General features: G+C 45.2%; 1 protein-coding gene across 2 annotated transcripts in view; it reads right to left on the reverse strand.

Annotated features, from left to right (window-relative positions):
* The window catches only part of Taok3 (TAO kinase 3), a 185072-nt gene that overhangs the window by 67256 nt on the left and 103124 nt on the right, over positions 1-14692 (reverse strand). For both annotated transcript variants that reach the window (XM_048422844.3, XM_048422837.3), the window contains 5 exons: positions 13609-13710; positions 6872-6917; positions 5631-5727; positions 3229-3342; positions 368-459 (listed from right to left, as the gene is read on the reverse strand). In XM_048422844.3, the coding sequence (XP_048278801.1) occupies positions 368-459; positions 3229-3342; positions 5631-5727; positions 6872-6917; positions 13609-13710 (451 nt within the window). The remainder of the gene's footprint in view (positions 1-367; positions 460-3228; positions 3343-5630; positions 5728-6871; positions 6918-13608; positions 13711-14692) is intronic.

The raw sequence follows: 14692 nt of genomic DNA on the forward strand, positions 1-14692 counted from the left end.
TCCCTGTGAAGCTCCTTGCGAGGCTCCACTGTCAGGTCAAAACACAACGTGAAAGACACGTTTCCCCTATAGGGCTGGGGATATGAACTGAAGCAGTGGGGGCTATCATAAAGACAAGGCGCGCAACGTCACACCGAGTAGGGGTGTTTCTCAAACATTAGCACTTACTGGCTTGTTTTTCATGGAGACACAGCGGAGAAGGAGCAATCTTTTGTGGTCTATGAGAGTATGGGAAATGTCTACAACAAATTCACATTGCCTGGCCCTTGCACAGCTGTCAATCACTGAGGGAGTTCTAGACAAGTTACCTGATGAGCATCACGAGGACCGATTTGCAAAGATCCAATGAAAACTACTTTCCACTCACCCAGTTCTATACAGGTGATGCCGAGCGACCAGATGTCAACTTTCCCATCGTACTTTCCTTCATCCATGGCCAAGATCACCTCTGGGGCCATCCTGCCAAACACAATGTGCAGAACTCAAGTTGTCAGAAGAAACAAAATTTCCATTTTAAAACTACTTGATACATTAGATTTAAGGATATTCAAAAGTATTTTTAAGGGTATTTAAAAGTACCCCCCCCATGGGAACCAAACCTTGGTCCTCTCTAAGAACAAGTGCCTTTGGCAGCTGACCCATTTTTCCAGTCCCTGTTTCAAGGTTCAGTGTTTGTTGTGGTGTTATTCGTAGGAGTCATGGAATGAAACCAGCCTGGACAATCGACAGATGCATAAGTAAGGAAAACGTGGTTCAGGTACATAATGGAGGCATCTGGGATGTGCTGGTTTGAATGAAAATGGTCCTTGTAGGCTCCTATACTTGAATACATGGTCCCTAGCAGATGAAACTATTTGGGAAGGATTAGAAGGTGTGGTCTTGTTAGAGGAGGAGTGTCAATGGGGGTGGGCTTTGAGGTTTCAAAGGACTCTGCCCTTCCTAGTCTCTCTCTCTCTCTCTCTCTCTCTCTGCCTCGTGGTTATGCCTTAAGATGTAAGCTCTCAAATGTTCCTGCTGCCATGTGTTGCCTGCCTCCTGCCATGCTCCTTACCCTGACAGTCACAGGCTCTAACTCTCTGAAATTAAAGCCTCAAATTAAACATATTTTTTAATAAGTCACCTTGGTCATGGTATTTTATCACAGCAATAGAAAAGCAATTAAGACGTGGGACAGAACTGGGGATCACATTAAGGGAGATGAGCCAGACATAGAGAGATGAATACAGGAGAGAAGGAGGGAGGGAAGGAAAGCAGAAAGGGAACTGTGGGGGGAGGGAGCCAGTGGGTCGGCAGGATGGGGGACATAGAGACAAAGTACAGTATGACACAACTTGTTATCTTGTGTTCTTTCCTTCCTTCCTTCCTTCCTTCCTTCCTTCCTTCCTTCCTTCCTCCCTCCCTCCCTCCCTCCCTTCCTTCCTTCCTCCCTCCCTCTTCTTCTCCTTTTTTTTTTTTTTTTTTTAGCTTTGGAACCTGTCCCGGAACTTGCTCTGTGGACCAGGCTGCCCTTGAACTCACAGAGATCCGCCTGCCTCTGCCTCCTGAACGCTGGGATTAAAGGTGTGCGCCACCACCGCCCAGCTTAACCTATTATTTAGTATAGCAGCTATAAAATTAATTTAAGAAGTTGAAGACTTTTTTTTCTGACAAATTTTCCTTACACAAACCACTCGGACAGACATCACCGGTGACTTCTAGGGACTGCTACACGATTTTCAACACAACGTGGCTCTGCCTTTTGCTCTCAGTTTGCTCTTGAGTCTGTTAGTAACTATGACCTATCTGCTTCTTCATCTAAACAATGGAGAGACCTGTCACAGGGACCTCATGGAGATCTATCTGTAAAAAGTTAGTCTGGCCAGGGGGTGGTGGCCCCTTCAATCCTAGCACTCGGGAGGCAGAGGCAGGCGGATCTCAGTGAGTTCAAGGCCAGCCTGGGCTGCAGAGTGAGTTCTAGGGCAAGCTCCAAAGCTACAGAGAAACCCTGTCTCAAAAAACAAAAACAAAAGCAAAAAAAAAAGGGGGTTAGTCTGTTGTGAACAGAAAATGAATCACTCTAGGAGACATGAGAAATATCTGGAGGACGGCATTAAGGAACGTGGTCCACCGCTCCAGAGACACTGTAACTGACAGGACAAAGCAGGTCCTGTAAAGGCGGGCAGCGTGCGTGCGCCCTAGAGGGGAGGGGCCCCTCTGCCTTCAGTTTGTCTTGGATGGTGCTATGGCCTATTCCATGTCAGCAGTGGCTTTGTAAACACTATCTTACGATGAGGGAAGTCAGACAGTAGCTACTCTTAGCAGGTTTTCCTGAGGGTGTCTTTCCAAAGCTACAATAACACAGCGGTGCATCTGTGAGCGTTTGGAAAGGTGATCTGGAACAGAATGTGGGGACAGCTCCGAGTCAGAATGACATCAAAGTGGATGAAGTGTCAGAGCCTCAGCAGAGTTAAGAGCTTGGATTTCTTCCACCCTGGCTCGGTAGGCAGCCAGGAGGCTGTAAAGAAGATCCCTTGTCCCGAGCACACTGCCTCAAGGGAGCAGTTCAAAAGAGATCTCAAGTGAAACCTTAGATGGAGCTAGCCCAGCAAATCGATAACACACAAAGGAGACCCAGCTGCCTCATTTGGGCAATTTAAGGTCACTCTTTTTGGCGGTTTCTAACCTTCTCAAATGAAATCTGACTGGGCACATTAGGAACACAGTTTTTTTTCCCTCCCTCCCTCCCTCCCTCCCTTCCTTCCTTCCTTCCTTCCTTCCTTCCTTCCTTCCTTCCTTCCTCCCTCCCTCCCTCCCTCCTTCCTTCCCTTCTAAATATAGTCTCTCTCTTTATAACCCTGGCTGTTCTGGAACTCACTGAGTAGACCAGACGGGTTAAACTCGAAGAGACCCACCTACCTTTGCCTCCTGAGTGCAGGGATTAAAGGTGTGTACCACTATTCCTGGCTGGTAACACACTGTTTTGACAAAATAAGGCTAGGCCTGGTAGTGCAGGATTGTGTGCTTAGTTCCATGGCAGCCTGAGGCAGTAGCATTGCATATTCAAGATCAGCTTGGGATCTGAACAAATTCGTGAGACTGTTTCCAGACAAAGGGCTGAACACTGCCCAGCATTCTCTAGGACCTGGGTTCGATCCCTACCACTGCAGAAACAACACAGGGATGCCAAGTGTCCCTCCTGCTCACACTTGTGCATTCTAAGCCTACATCATATCTTCTGTGTCTACGTACCAGTATGGCGTCCCCACGAAGGAATTGGCAGGAGAACGCGTGGAGGCGGATCCAAAGTCAGCCAGTTTCACCTGCCCTGGTTCTGTGAGGAGGATATTTCCAGCTTTAACGTCCCTACAGGAGAAAAAGGGGAGCATTCGAGAGTTAACCTCTCAATTCTTACTGTGCAGGAGGCTAGAGCATGCAATTAGCACGATAAAAAGTTTCTTAAACAAACACACAGCATACTTTTCTCGGCTGTCACTGCATGTTGTAAGGGAGCCCGCATTCCTGGGTGGTCACTGGAAGGGCTTCCAGGAAGAGCTGTCTTCAGAGGGAGGGGCAGAGCCAGGGGGAAAGGGAGCCATGCCAGGCAAGGAGCGCGCCCAGATGGCGACCCTTACAAAGCGTGTTCTTCAGCGTTTTAGCCAACCACCACCACCACTCCTCGTGCTGGGCAAACTGGCGCCGTTTGTAACTGCCTGTTTTCCCCTTCCAAATCTGCCTGCCATGCCTGCATCGCCGCCCGGCGCAGGGCTCCTCAGCTGGACACATACCTGTTCTGTCTTGCCCGTGACCCTTTCTCTCTGTCTGTAAGTGTAACTGCCACTCTAAGGCATGAGAGGTACAGGTTATAGAAAAGGTGTTATTTAAGAAATAACACTGTACAGTAAAAAGAAGACCCTGAAAGATCAAAACAGACAAGGATTAGGGGTTAGGAACTTGCATTTCGATATTGCGATGGCGGGTTGTGGCTGGTTTGTACTAAGAATGCTTGGTATTTGAGGCGTGGTGAAACGTTAGGGGAGAAGACACCATCTGAGATTAGAATGAGAGGGTGATGTGGATCCCTGCTTTCTCAGAAGGTATGAATGACGTTCAATGAGGACTGGGAACCATGAACAGCAAACTGAAAATGGGCCGATGAAAGAAACCACTTGGAAAACGGAGAGAAAGCGACAGGCTTGGATGCTTCCAAGGTTTCCCTGCTCGAGACCACACAGGACAGAACTGAAAACAAATGTGCTGTTTATTCTCCCACAACGAAAGGGCGTGGGGAGGAAAGTCCCTCACAGCAGTAAAAGGATACAAGGTCGGTATTCACGTTTTATTTGAAGACTGGATCCCACATAGCCCAGGCTGGTCTTGAACTCTTTACATAGCCAAGGTTGGCCTCGAATGTCTACTTCTCTGCCTCTACTTCACAAGTACTGAGATTATCTGTAGATGCTGCCGTACTTGTTAAAAAAGGTTTTCTCTACCTCCTGGAGTTCACTCTATAGGCAAGGCTGGCCTTGAACTCGGAATCCTCCTGCCTCTGCCTCCTGAGTGCTGGGATTAAAAGTGGATGCCACCATGCTTGCTTTTCATTTTGAAATTTAGAGGCCATTACATTTTTTTTTCGTCTTCTCAATTTCTTTCATAAGTACCAGGCTGATTAAGGTAAGGACACACATAAAACTAAACTGTGGTTTCAGATAAAACACAGCAAACTTCCAAGCAAGTCAACATTTAGTAATCACACCTTGACTCCAAGGAAATATACCTTAAAAACTTACTAAATCATTGATTACCTGGTAAGTGGGTTTAGTCATTATTTACCAGATGTAATTGGTTCATTTTTGTCGGTTTTATTTATTTTTTGTGGTGCTGGAGATGGACGTGGTAGCCTCGTGTGTGCTAGGCAAATGTTCCAGTATCAATCCACACACACCCCAGTCTAGCAGTCTCGCCTTTCTAAAAAAATTACTTATGTATTTATTTGTGTATGAGCATTTTGTCTACATGTTGTGTACCATGTGCAGGCATTGCCCATAGAGTCCAGAAGAGGGCATTAGTTCCAGGCAGTTGTGAGCTACCGTGTGTGCTGAGAACCTTCCTGACATAGTCTTCAGAAACAGGAAGCCTTGGAAGGGAAGAAGAGAAGACAGTGGTCCAGCCGGGCTGCTGTTCTGTGCAGGGAAGCCAGCCGGCTTCGGTTCCTGACCCAGAGTGGGAAAATGGATGGACCTTTCTTCAGATCTCTCTGACATCAGGAGGCCAGCTACCTACATGTGAAGCCAGGCACAGCAGTGCACACCACAAATGTCAGCCCTTTGGAGGCTGAGGCTGAAAAATGGAGTTCAAGATCCACCTGGGCTACACTGTGATTTGGGGTTAGCCTGGGCTACGTTGTAAGACCCTGTTACAGGGAAAAAAACAAACTAAAAATAACAACCACCACCCCCAAACAAATAAACAGTGCCCCCCCCCAAACATCAGAGGGATGCTGCCTTTGCTGAGCTGTGGAGGAAACTGGGGGTATCTGTTTGCTTCCTGTAATCCCTCAGACGCAGAAAACTGAAACACATGCTGATTCCCACGGTCCCTGGACTACGGAGCTGGGCAAGGGAGACGGAGAGGAAGCTGGGGTCTGGACTTACCTATGGATCAGGGAGTGTTCGTGGAGGTAGGCCAGCCCCTGCAAGGCACCATGGGTGATAGCAGCAATCTCCACTTCCTGAAGTGGTTTCTTATGAACTGAGGAGACAGGAGAGATGGTCAGGATGGAGGACCAGCCTTCTACATCAGATAACACACTTTATCAAAGGGCAGCTTGAGAGCATATTCACCTAAGCACGTGAAAGCTGTATCCTCCATACAGTAGTAGACGAGGAAAGCCAAGTGCATAGAAACGAGACCAACACGACAAAACCCATAGGCCTTTGGCATAATTTTACTGGTCAACGGTGAGACAAAGCTATCCCGATTCCAAGTCAGTTGGCCTGGGTTTATCAGTGCCCTCGACAGTGATCTAGGCCACGGTGTTCTCTACTGCAAAGCTTTCATAATTACCCCTTACCTACAGGTAGAGAGGCTATGAAGCAGCTTCTACTGAGGGACTGTGGGTGGCTTCAGGCATTTTTAAATGGAATTTTAAACATAGCTGGGGGCCGTAGTACACTGGTAAGGGGGGACGGGGTCCATCATGACACCTTACATGGGTAGATATCAATGTGAATTGACAAGACACATGTGTACACACACACATGCATGTACACACACATGCATGTACACACACACACACACAGAGTCTCATACACATGGTCCATTGTGACACTGGCAAAGGGTAGATAGCAACATTTGTACATGGCTTTGATGGTTTTTGGCTACAGGTACCATACCATATTAACCAAAAATTTCAGAAATGCCTATCCTGGATAGCCATGGCCTCAACAGTAGTATAGCTGATGTCATCCAGACAAGTCAACTACATGGCAGATTATGTCTGCACAGCTTACCATGTGGCCCTTAACCATCTTTCGACCAGAGGTCCAAACTGTACTTTGTCTATTTTTCTAGAAGTAGATAACCTCCTTTTAAAAATAAGATTTTATTTCAGTGTGTGTGTGTGTGTGTGTGTGTGTGTGTGTGTGTGTGTGTGTGAGAGAGAGAGAGAGAGAGAGAGAGAGAGAGAGAGAGAGAGAGAGAGTGCAGGTGCCTGTAGAGGCCAGAAGAGGGTGTCAGGTCCCCAGGCTGGAGCTTCAGGCAGTTGGGAGCCACTTGGGAGCCAAACTCAGGTCCTCCCCAACAGCGGAGCGTTCTTACCGCTGAGCTGCCTCTTTAGCCCCACAGAGAACATGATGGAGGACAGACAGGAGAGGTACAGTGATGTTATCCTTACCTTCTAACAAGTCAGAGGCTGAACCTAAGCAGTACTCCATCACCAACTGAAACAGATTAAAAGATAATAAGAAAAGTTAATAAGAAGTTCCTCAAGTTAGCCAGTCAGCCAACCAACCAACTAGCCAGTCAACTAAACAATCAACAAATCAACCACAAAACCAACTAACAGTCAATCAACTAACCACAAAACCAACCAATTACACAACTAAGTACTCAACTCAAACAACCAAGCAAATAACCAATCAATCAAGCATACAACCAACAATCAACCAACCAATGAACCACACAACCAACCAACTAACCACACAACTAACCAAGTATCCAAACAAGCAACTGAATAACTAATCAACCAAGCACACAACCAACCAACCATAGCACTAAGAACATCAGGAAGAAAACCATTTGGCCTGAACTAAATCTGTCTTATCTGGTCATTCGATAATGAATTAATTTTCATAATTTTGACATTTCAGTTCTTGTCATCTTTCACTTGGACTTGGCCTCAGACCATATGAGGGTTGATATAGAAATATTCACTGTAGATAGTCAAGTTGAGGTTGCCAATTCTGGCCTAACACCTTCTTCCTACAGTCTTGTTTCATAATAGGTTTTGAGTGGCTAGATGCTATTGATTATTACTTATTATAAGATAAAATTTGTAACTTAGAAAGTGTTGAGGACTACACAAGCCAGAAAAATCTGTTTGGGCTCAGGACTATGCACTTATATGGGATTGAATCTTCAGTATCAGTTAAATAGAAAACCCCCAGTTAGCAGGCCTCCTTGTCTACACTCTAAAGCTTGAAACAAGGAGCATGTCTTTGTAGGCTCAGTTAAAGAGGTGGCCTGCCATGTGCCGTTAACCTGAATCAGTCTAATGCCACTACTTTGAACAGCACCATCCGGAGATTTTAATTTGTATCTTAAAAATATTTATTCATTATTTAACCCCAGAACCCACATGAAAATATTCAGGCATAGCAATGTTCATTTGCAATCCGGCCAGATTAGACTACCAGAAGAAGTCTAGGCTAATGAGACACTCTGTCTCAAAAAACAAAGCAGTGAACACCCAAGGAATGCCATCTGAGGACGCTCCCCTCATATATGCATATCCCCAACAGTAAGAGTTTGTGTTCATGTTGCTGAACATTCTCAGCTAGGCAGTTTTAGAGGCTTTCTCAAAGCAAAAATGAGGAGACATTTCCGAGGCTGCCATCCCAGACCCTGTGTCCCAGACCACTGATTTATGGCCAAAGCCAAAGCCGTGAGTGTTTTCTGCCACACGTGTGACCACACGCTGTCAGCGATTTTGTTATTCTAAAAGGAAGCATGAATACCAACGGCTACGTGTGACCACCCAGACACAACCAGTGTCACCGCAGCGGTTTCTTTCATTATGAACATTCATATGAAGCATTAATATACTATATACCTCACAATACTCAAATAATATAGATTTTTACAGTCTGAGACACTTTATAATATTCTTCTTGGCACATAAAGACAAATTCAAACAGGGTGTGGTAGCTCACACTTCTAATTCTGGCACACAGGAGGCTAAGGCAGTAAGGTTGTCACAAGTTGGTCTGTGCCACATAAAACAGAACAAAACAAAACAAAACAAACAAAAAACAACCCCAAACTGAAAACCCAAATGAAGAACAGAAAAACTATATATATATATATGTATGTCCTTTATTTTGTAGCTGGCAAGATGGCTCAGTGGGTAAGGAACTTGTTGCCAAACCTGGAACACTGAGTTGATCCTCAGAAGCCACATGGAGGAAGGAGAGAACCGACTCATGAAAGTTGTCCTCTGACCACCACGTGTTCAGCATGTATGTGTGCTCATACAACAATAAACAGACTTTAAACATTTAACAACTATATTTTCTTCCTTACTGAGACATGAAAGATCCCACTGAAGTAAATATTTTCATGAATGTTAATTTTATATGTACCCTACTTCTTTTTAAGGTAATTTGGATGGAAAATTTACTAAACTGTATTACTTGATTTTCTAGTTTTTGAGGTAAGCAGCTAAATATGCACACTAAGCTTCCTTACACTGAAAATGTGAGAGGGGAGGACAGCTGATCCTCTGCCCCGTAAGCCCAATATAAGTTGAGGATATCTCAGAAATCCAACTACAGGACATGGGTCAGTGGCAGAGTGCTTGCCCTGCACATCCAACACCCTGGGTTCAGTTACCAGCACTAGCCACACAGCACAGAGACCCCACATCTGTGATACAGTGTAGATTAGACACACAGCGCAGTGACCACACATCTGTGATACAGTGTAGATTAGACACACAGCACAGAGACCACACATCTGTGATACAGTGTAGATTAGACACACAGCACAGAGACCACACATCTGTGATACAGTGTAGATTAGACACACAGCACAGAGACCACACATCTGTAATACAGTGTAGATTAGACACACAGCACAGAGACCACACATCTGTGATACAGTGTAGATTAGACACACAGCGCAATGACCACACATCTGTGATACAGTGTAGATTAGACACACAGCACAGAGACCACACATCTGTGATACAGTGTAGATTAGACACACAGCACAGAGACCACACATCTGTGATACAGTGTAGATTAGACACACAGCACAGAGACCACACATCTGTAATACAGTGTAGATTAGACACACAGCACAGAGACCACACATCTGTGATACAGTGTAGATTAGACACACAGCACAGAGACCACACATCTGTGATACAGTGTAGATTAGACACACAGCACAGAGACCACACATCTGTGATACAGTGTAGATTAGACACACAGCACAGAGACCACACATCTGTGATACAGTGTAGATTAGACACACAGCACAGAGACCACACATCTGTGATACAGTGTAGATTAGACACACAGCACAGAGACCACACATCTGTGATACAGTGTAGATTAGACACACAGCATAGAGACCACACATCTGTGATACAGTGTAGATTAGACACACAGCACAGAGACCACACATCTGTAATACAGTGTAGATTAGACACACAGCGCAGTGACCACACATCTGTGATACAGTGTAGATTAGACACACAGCACAGAGACCACACATCTGTGATACAGTGTAGATTAGACACACAGCACAGAGACCACACATCTGTGATACAGTGTAGATTAGACACACAGCACAGAGACCACACATCTGTGATACAGTGTAGATTAGACACACAGCACAGAGACCACACATCTGTGATACAGTGTAGATTAGACACACAGCACAGAGACCACACATCTGTGATACAGTGTAGATTAGACACACAGCACAGAGACCACACATCTGTGATACAGTGTAGATTAGACACACAGCACAGAGACCACACATCTGTGATACAGTGTAGATTAGACACACAGCACAGAGACCACACATCTGTGATACAGTGTAGATTAGACACACAGTACCCTGATATGATCACAGCTGTGATTTTTTTCCTATCCTGGCTAAATTGTCCATGGTCGAGTGTGATTCAAATACAGTAAATGAAAGACACCAGAAAAAACAGCAACTCACAAACTTTGAGATGTACATCTTTCTTGCTTGCTCTGCGTGAGAATCAGCCCTTGGTAGAGTGTCCGCTGTGTACAACACCCGCCCAACAGTACCACGGTCACAGCACCACAGCAGCTATATCCGAGTAATCCTTATCTTAGTCAGTAATGGACAGAAGCACAGGAATAGTGAAGCTGGCAATTCCACTGCAGCAGAACCTGTCGGCTCTATGTCAGTTCCTACTGCTGTTAATCTAGGTCTAATTTAGAAATTTGTATCAAGATGGTGTGGTGACATGTCTTTAGTTCCTTCACTCTGGAGGCAGAGGCAAGAGGTTCTGATTTAGAGGCCTGCATGGTCTACACAGTGAGTCCTGGACCATTCAGGATTATTCCTTTGGGGCCTTGCCTCAAAAAAAAAATTTTTTTTTGTACCTTATCATAGGCATGTATAACCAAGAAAAAAATCACAACATGTGCAGAGCTCAGTACTAGTCATGGCTTTAAAGACCTACTGGGGTCTGGAAACATGACCCACAGGTGATAGGGGACCATTATGCTCTGTGCAGAACGGGTGAGCCCCTGTGGTCATCAGGCCCAGCCCAGCATTATCAGGGAGGACAGTAGGAGGAATGGCAGCCCAAGACAGGATGAAAATCCAAACTCAGATTGCACTTTCCACTTTGTGCATTTGATGTGGATTCCCCTCTGTATGCTATGAATGTTTTATTACCATTGGTTAATAAAGAAGCTGCTTCAGCCTATAGCAGGGCAGAATAGAGCTAGGCTGGAAGAGATATAGAGAGAGTAGGCAGAGTCAGAGAGACACCATGTAGCTGCCGAAGGAGAAAGACACCCCCCCCCCCCCCCCGCGGAACCTTACCAGTAAGCCATAACCTCGTGGTGATATACTGATGAATAGAAATGGGTTAATTTAAGACATAAAAGTTAGCTAGGAATACGCTTAAGCCATTGACCAAACAGTGATGTAATTAATACTCAGGTCTGGGCAGCTGGAGATGAACAAGCAGTCTCTGCCTACACCGTACGGTTGTGCATCACTATGCAGAATCACCATGTTGAGTCACTGTGTTCCCACACATCTTTAAAACTGGACAGGAAGGGCCAGGCAGTGGTGGTGCACACCTTTAATCCCAGCACTCAGAGGCAGAGACAGGTGGATCTCTGAGTTTGAGGCCAGTCTGGTCTACAGAAAGAGTTCCAGGACAGGCTCCAAACCCTATCTTGAAAAACCAAACCAAACAAGACAAAACAAACAAACCAACAAGCAAGAACAACAAAACCCCCGGACAGGAAGGAGGTGTGCTGTGCTCCCAGGCTTTAAAAAGTGCCTGTTAAAGGGCCCTGAGCATTGCTGTCACAGCACTGTCCTCAGTCCTGCACAGCCTCGCTGCTGTCTCCTGCTCTCTCTACTTCCACGTGGCCATGGCACCGCTGGTTCTCTTTGTCTGCCGCCTCTAGCAGCTCAGTGCCTACGAGCCTCTTCTAACCAGTAGTCAAACTAGCTGTAGATGGAAACCAGGTAAGGGAGCTGGTTAAACTCTGCATAACTGAAGAATCAGAGGCCAGGAGGAAGAGCTCCTGAGGCTTTGCCAAGACTTCCGGTTCCTTGAACCTTGCAGCATTGAGTGAAATCTCTCTAGACTCCTCTAAGGTAGCTGAGCTTACCCAGGGCAACTGATTTCCAGATAAGATGCTCCTTTGATTAACATCTGTTCAGACAGGAAGCAGTGGTCTAGATGGTTGAAGGACTCTTTAAGGACTGGAGAAATGGTTCAGAGGGTAAAGTTTGCCTTGCACGTATGAGGAGCAGAGCTCGGTCTCCATGTAAAAGTGGGGTGTAGGGGTGTGTGCCTGCAATCCCAGTGATTACAGGTGAATACAGGGGTCCCCTGGGACTCCTTAGCCAGTCATTCCAGTCAAATAGGCCAATTCTAGGTTCAGTGAGAAACACTGTCTGCAGGTGGAAAGCGACCGAGGAAGACACTTGACTTTCAACTTGTAGCATTCACTGCTCACATAGAGAAATGCTTGTATGCATACATACACAGAAAATGTACAGGCACACATGCACACACACACAGAAATGCATGTGCACACACCAAATTAACTCCTTAAACAGAAGTGTTTACACACAATGTTGAGGAACAAAATGTCCATTTCCTGTACGCAAGAGACCTTGGCTTCTCACAAGCAACCTTTCACAGACAGCTAAATTAGACTTAAAGCAAAAATGTCCGATGTGGTTAACTGCGAAGTTTAACACCTTCATAGTCTAATAGTGCATGACATGCCAGACTTAAACAGTGACACTCACATAAAAAATAAAAGCAAACAAACAAAACAAAAACAAAACCAAACTGCATGGAAGAAGAGTGTGCCCCATTCCAGTGTCACGGGGTGGTGTCTCTCTCTAAGAGTTGCACAGGGACAGCGTCTAGCGGAGTGCCAGGCTTTCGGTCAAATGGAATGGGGAGGAGGGTTGAAGTGGCAAAAATAAAAATTCTAGAGTGAGGACTCAGATGGCTCAGCAGTTAAGAGCACTGGCTGTTCTTGCAGAGGACCTGGGTTCAATTCCCAGAAACACATGGTGGCTCACAACTGTCTGTAAGTCCAGTTCTAGGGCATCTGGTGCCCTCTTAAGACCTCTGTGGCCACTGCACACATGTGGTGCACTCACACATATGCGGGCAAAACATTCATACATACAAAATAAAAATAAATAAATCTTAAAAGAAAATTCTAGGAAGAAGGCCGGCTAGACGGCTCAACATGCAAGGGCACTTGCTGCTGTTGACCTGAGTCCAGTCCCTGGACCACATTTTGTGCTTTCCACAAGCGTGTGCGCATGGCAAACATGCACACACAAAATACACGGGACAAAAATCTTTAGAAATTCTAGGAGGCTAAAAGGATTTAACTTTACGTTTCATAAGATGACAGTAACTTTTACCATCCCTTAACCATTCCGTATTGGAATGGTGCTTCCGATACGGTAGACAGACATATTTAGTCCTATGGAATGCACACCATCTGACAAACTGGCCAGCAAAGACAAGTGGTAAATATCCAATCACAAAAGTCTAGTGGGACAGGAACAGGACTTAAAATTTTATAGTTCAAATAAGTAATTTTAAAAATTAATAGAAAAGAAAAGACCAGAGATGCTCTGACTTACCCAAGCAGTGTGTTCCTTTAAATAGCAACCTTTGTACTCGATGGTGTTCGGATGCTTCAACTTTTGTAAAAATTTAACTTCTTTAAGAATATCTTGCCATTTCTATGGAAATCAGAAAAGCTGTTTTATTAATCAAGCTGAAAACAGCATCTATCAAGTGTGTATATACACATACAAATCCATTTTATAGTTTTCTTCTTCTGTGTTAGATGGCTATAAGGTAAATGCTTAATAAATGAACCAGCTAGTTACCTTGTGCCATATTGTTTTAATACAACATAAGGTCCAATCTCTCATCAAATATATCGAAATCAAAGCACTCCTCACATCCATGCTCTGTGCTGGAAGGTCGTTGCTTAGATGCAATATCAGGAAGCTTTGCTGGAGGCCCCACAAGAGACCACGTATGGCCAGCAGTTTCCTGTGCTCCCAAAGGCAGCCCACTCAATGAGTAACCTAGAAAAGCCTAACCCCCTTTCCATCTTTCTGGGTGCTTTCTTTTTCTATGTGAGACAGAGCTTCTCTGTGCAACAGTCCTGGCTGTCCTGGCCTCAAACTCACAGAGATCCACCTGCCTCTGCCTCCCAAGCTCTGGAATTAAAGGTGTGTGCCACCACTGCCTGGCCTGCATCTTTCCCTAACTTATTGGGCCTTCTTGCTGTTTCTCTAGAGCAGTGGTTATCAACCTTCCTGATCCTACGACCCTTTAATACAGCTCCTCCTGTTGGGATGACTCCCAACCATGAAATGGTTTTTGTTACTACTTCATAACTGTAATTTCTCTACTGTTAGAGAAATTACATTACTGAATCATAATGTAAATATCTAATATGCAGGATATCTGACATGTGACCCCTGTGAAAAGCCATTTGACCCCAATGGGTTGCAACTCACAGGTTGATAAATATTGCTTTAGGGCCTCCCTTCCTGTCCGCCATGTGCCATGGCGGCTTAAATGGTACGGGTTCCCCTGTCCCCCTGCTCTCTCTCAGGGGCAACTACTGAGGTTTGCAGTTTGCCTTCCTGGGGAGGGTTTTCTTTAAAACTCTTACGAAACTGTCCTTGATTTGAAAAGAGAACACAA

The sequence above is a fragment of the Myodes glareolus genome, chromosome 2 (assembly GCF_982192425.1).
Source record: "Myodes glareolus chromosome 2, mMyoGla1.1, whole genome shotgun sequence".
NCBI classification, from domain to species: domain Eukaryota; kingdom Metazoa; phylum Chordata; class Mammalia; order Rodentia; family Cricetidae; genus Myodes; species Myodes glareolus.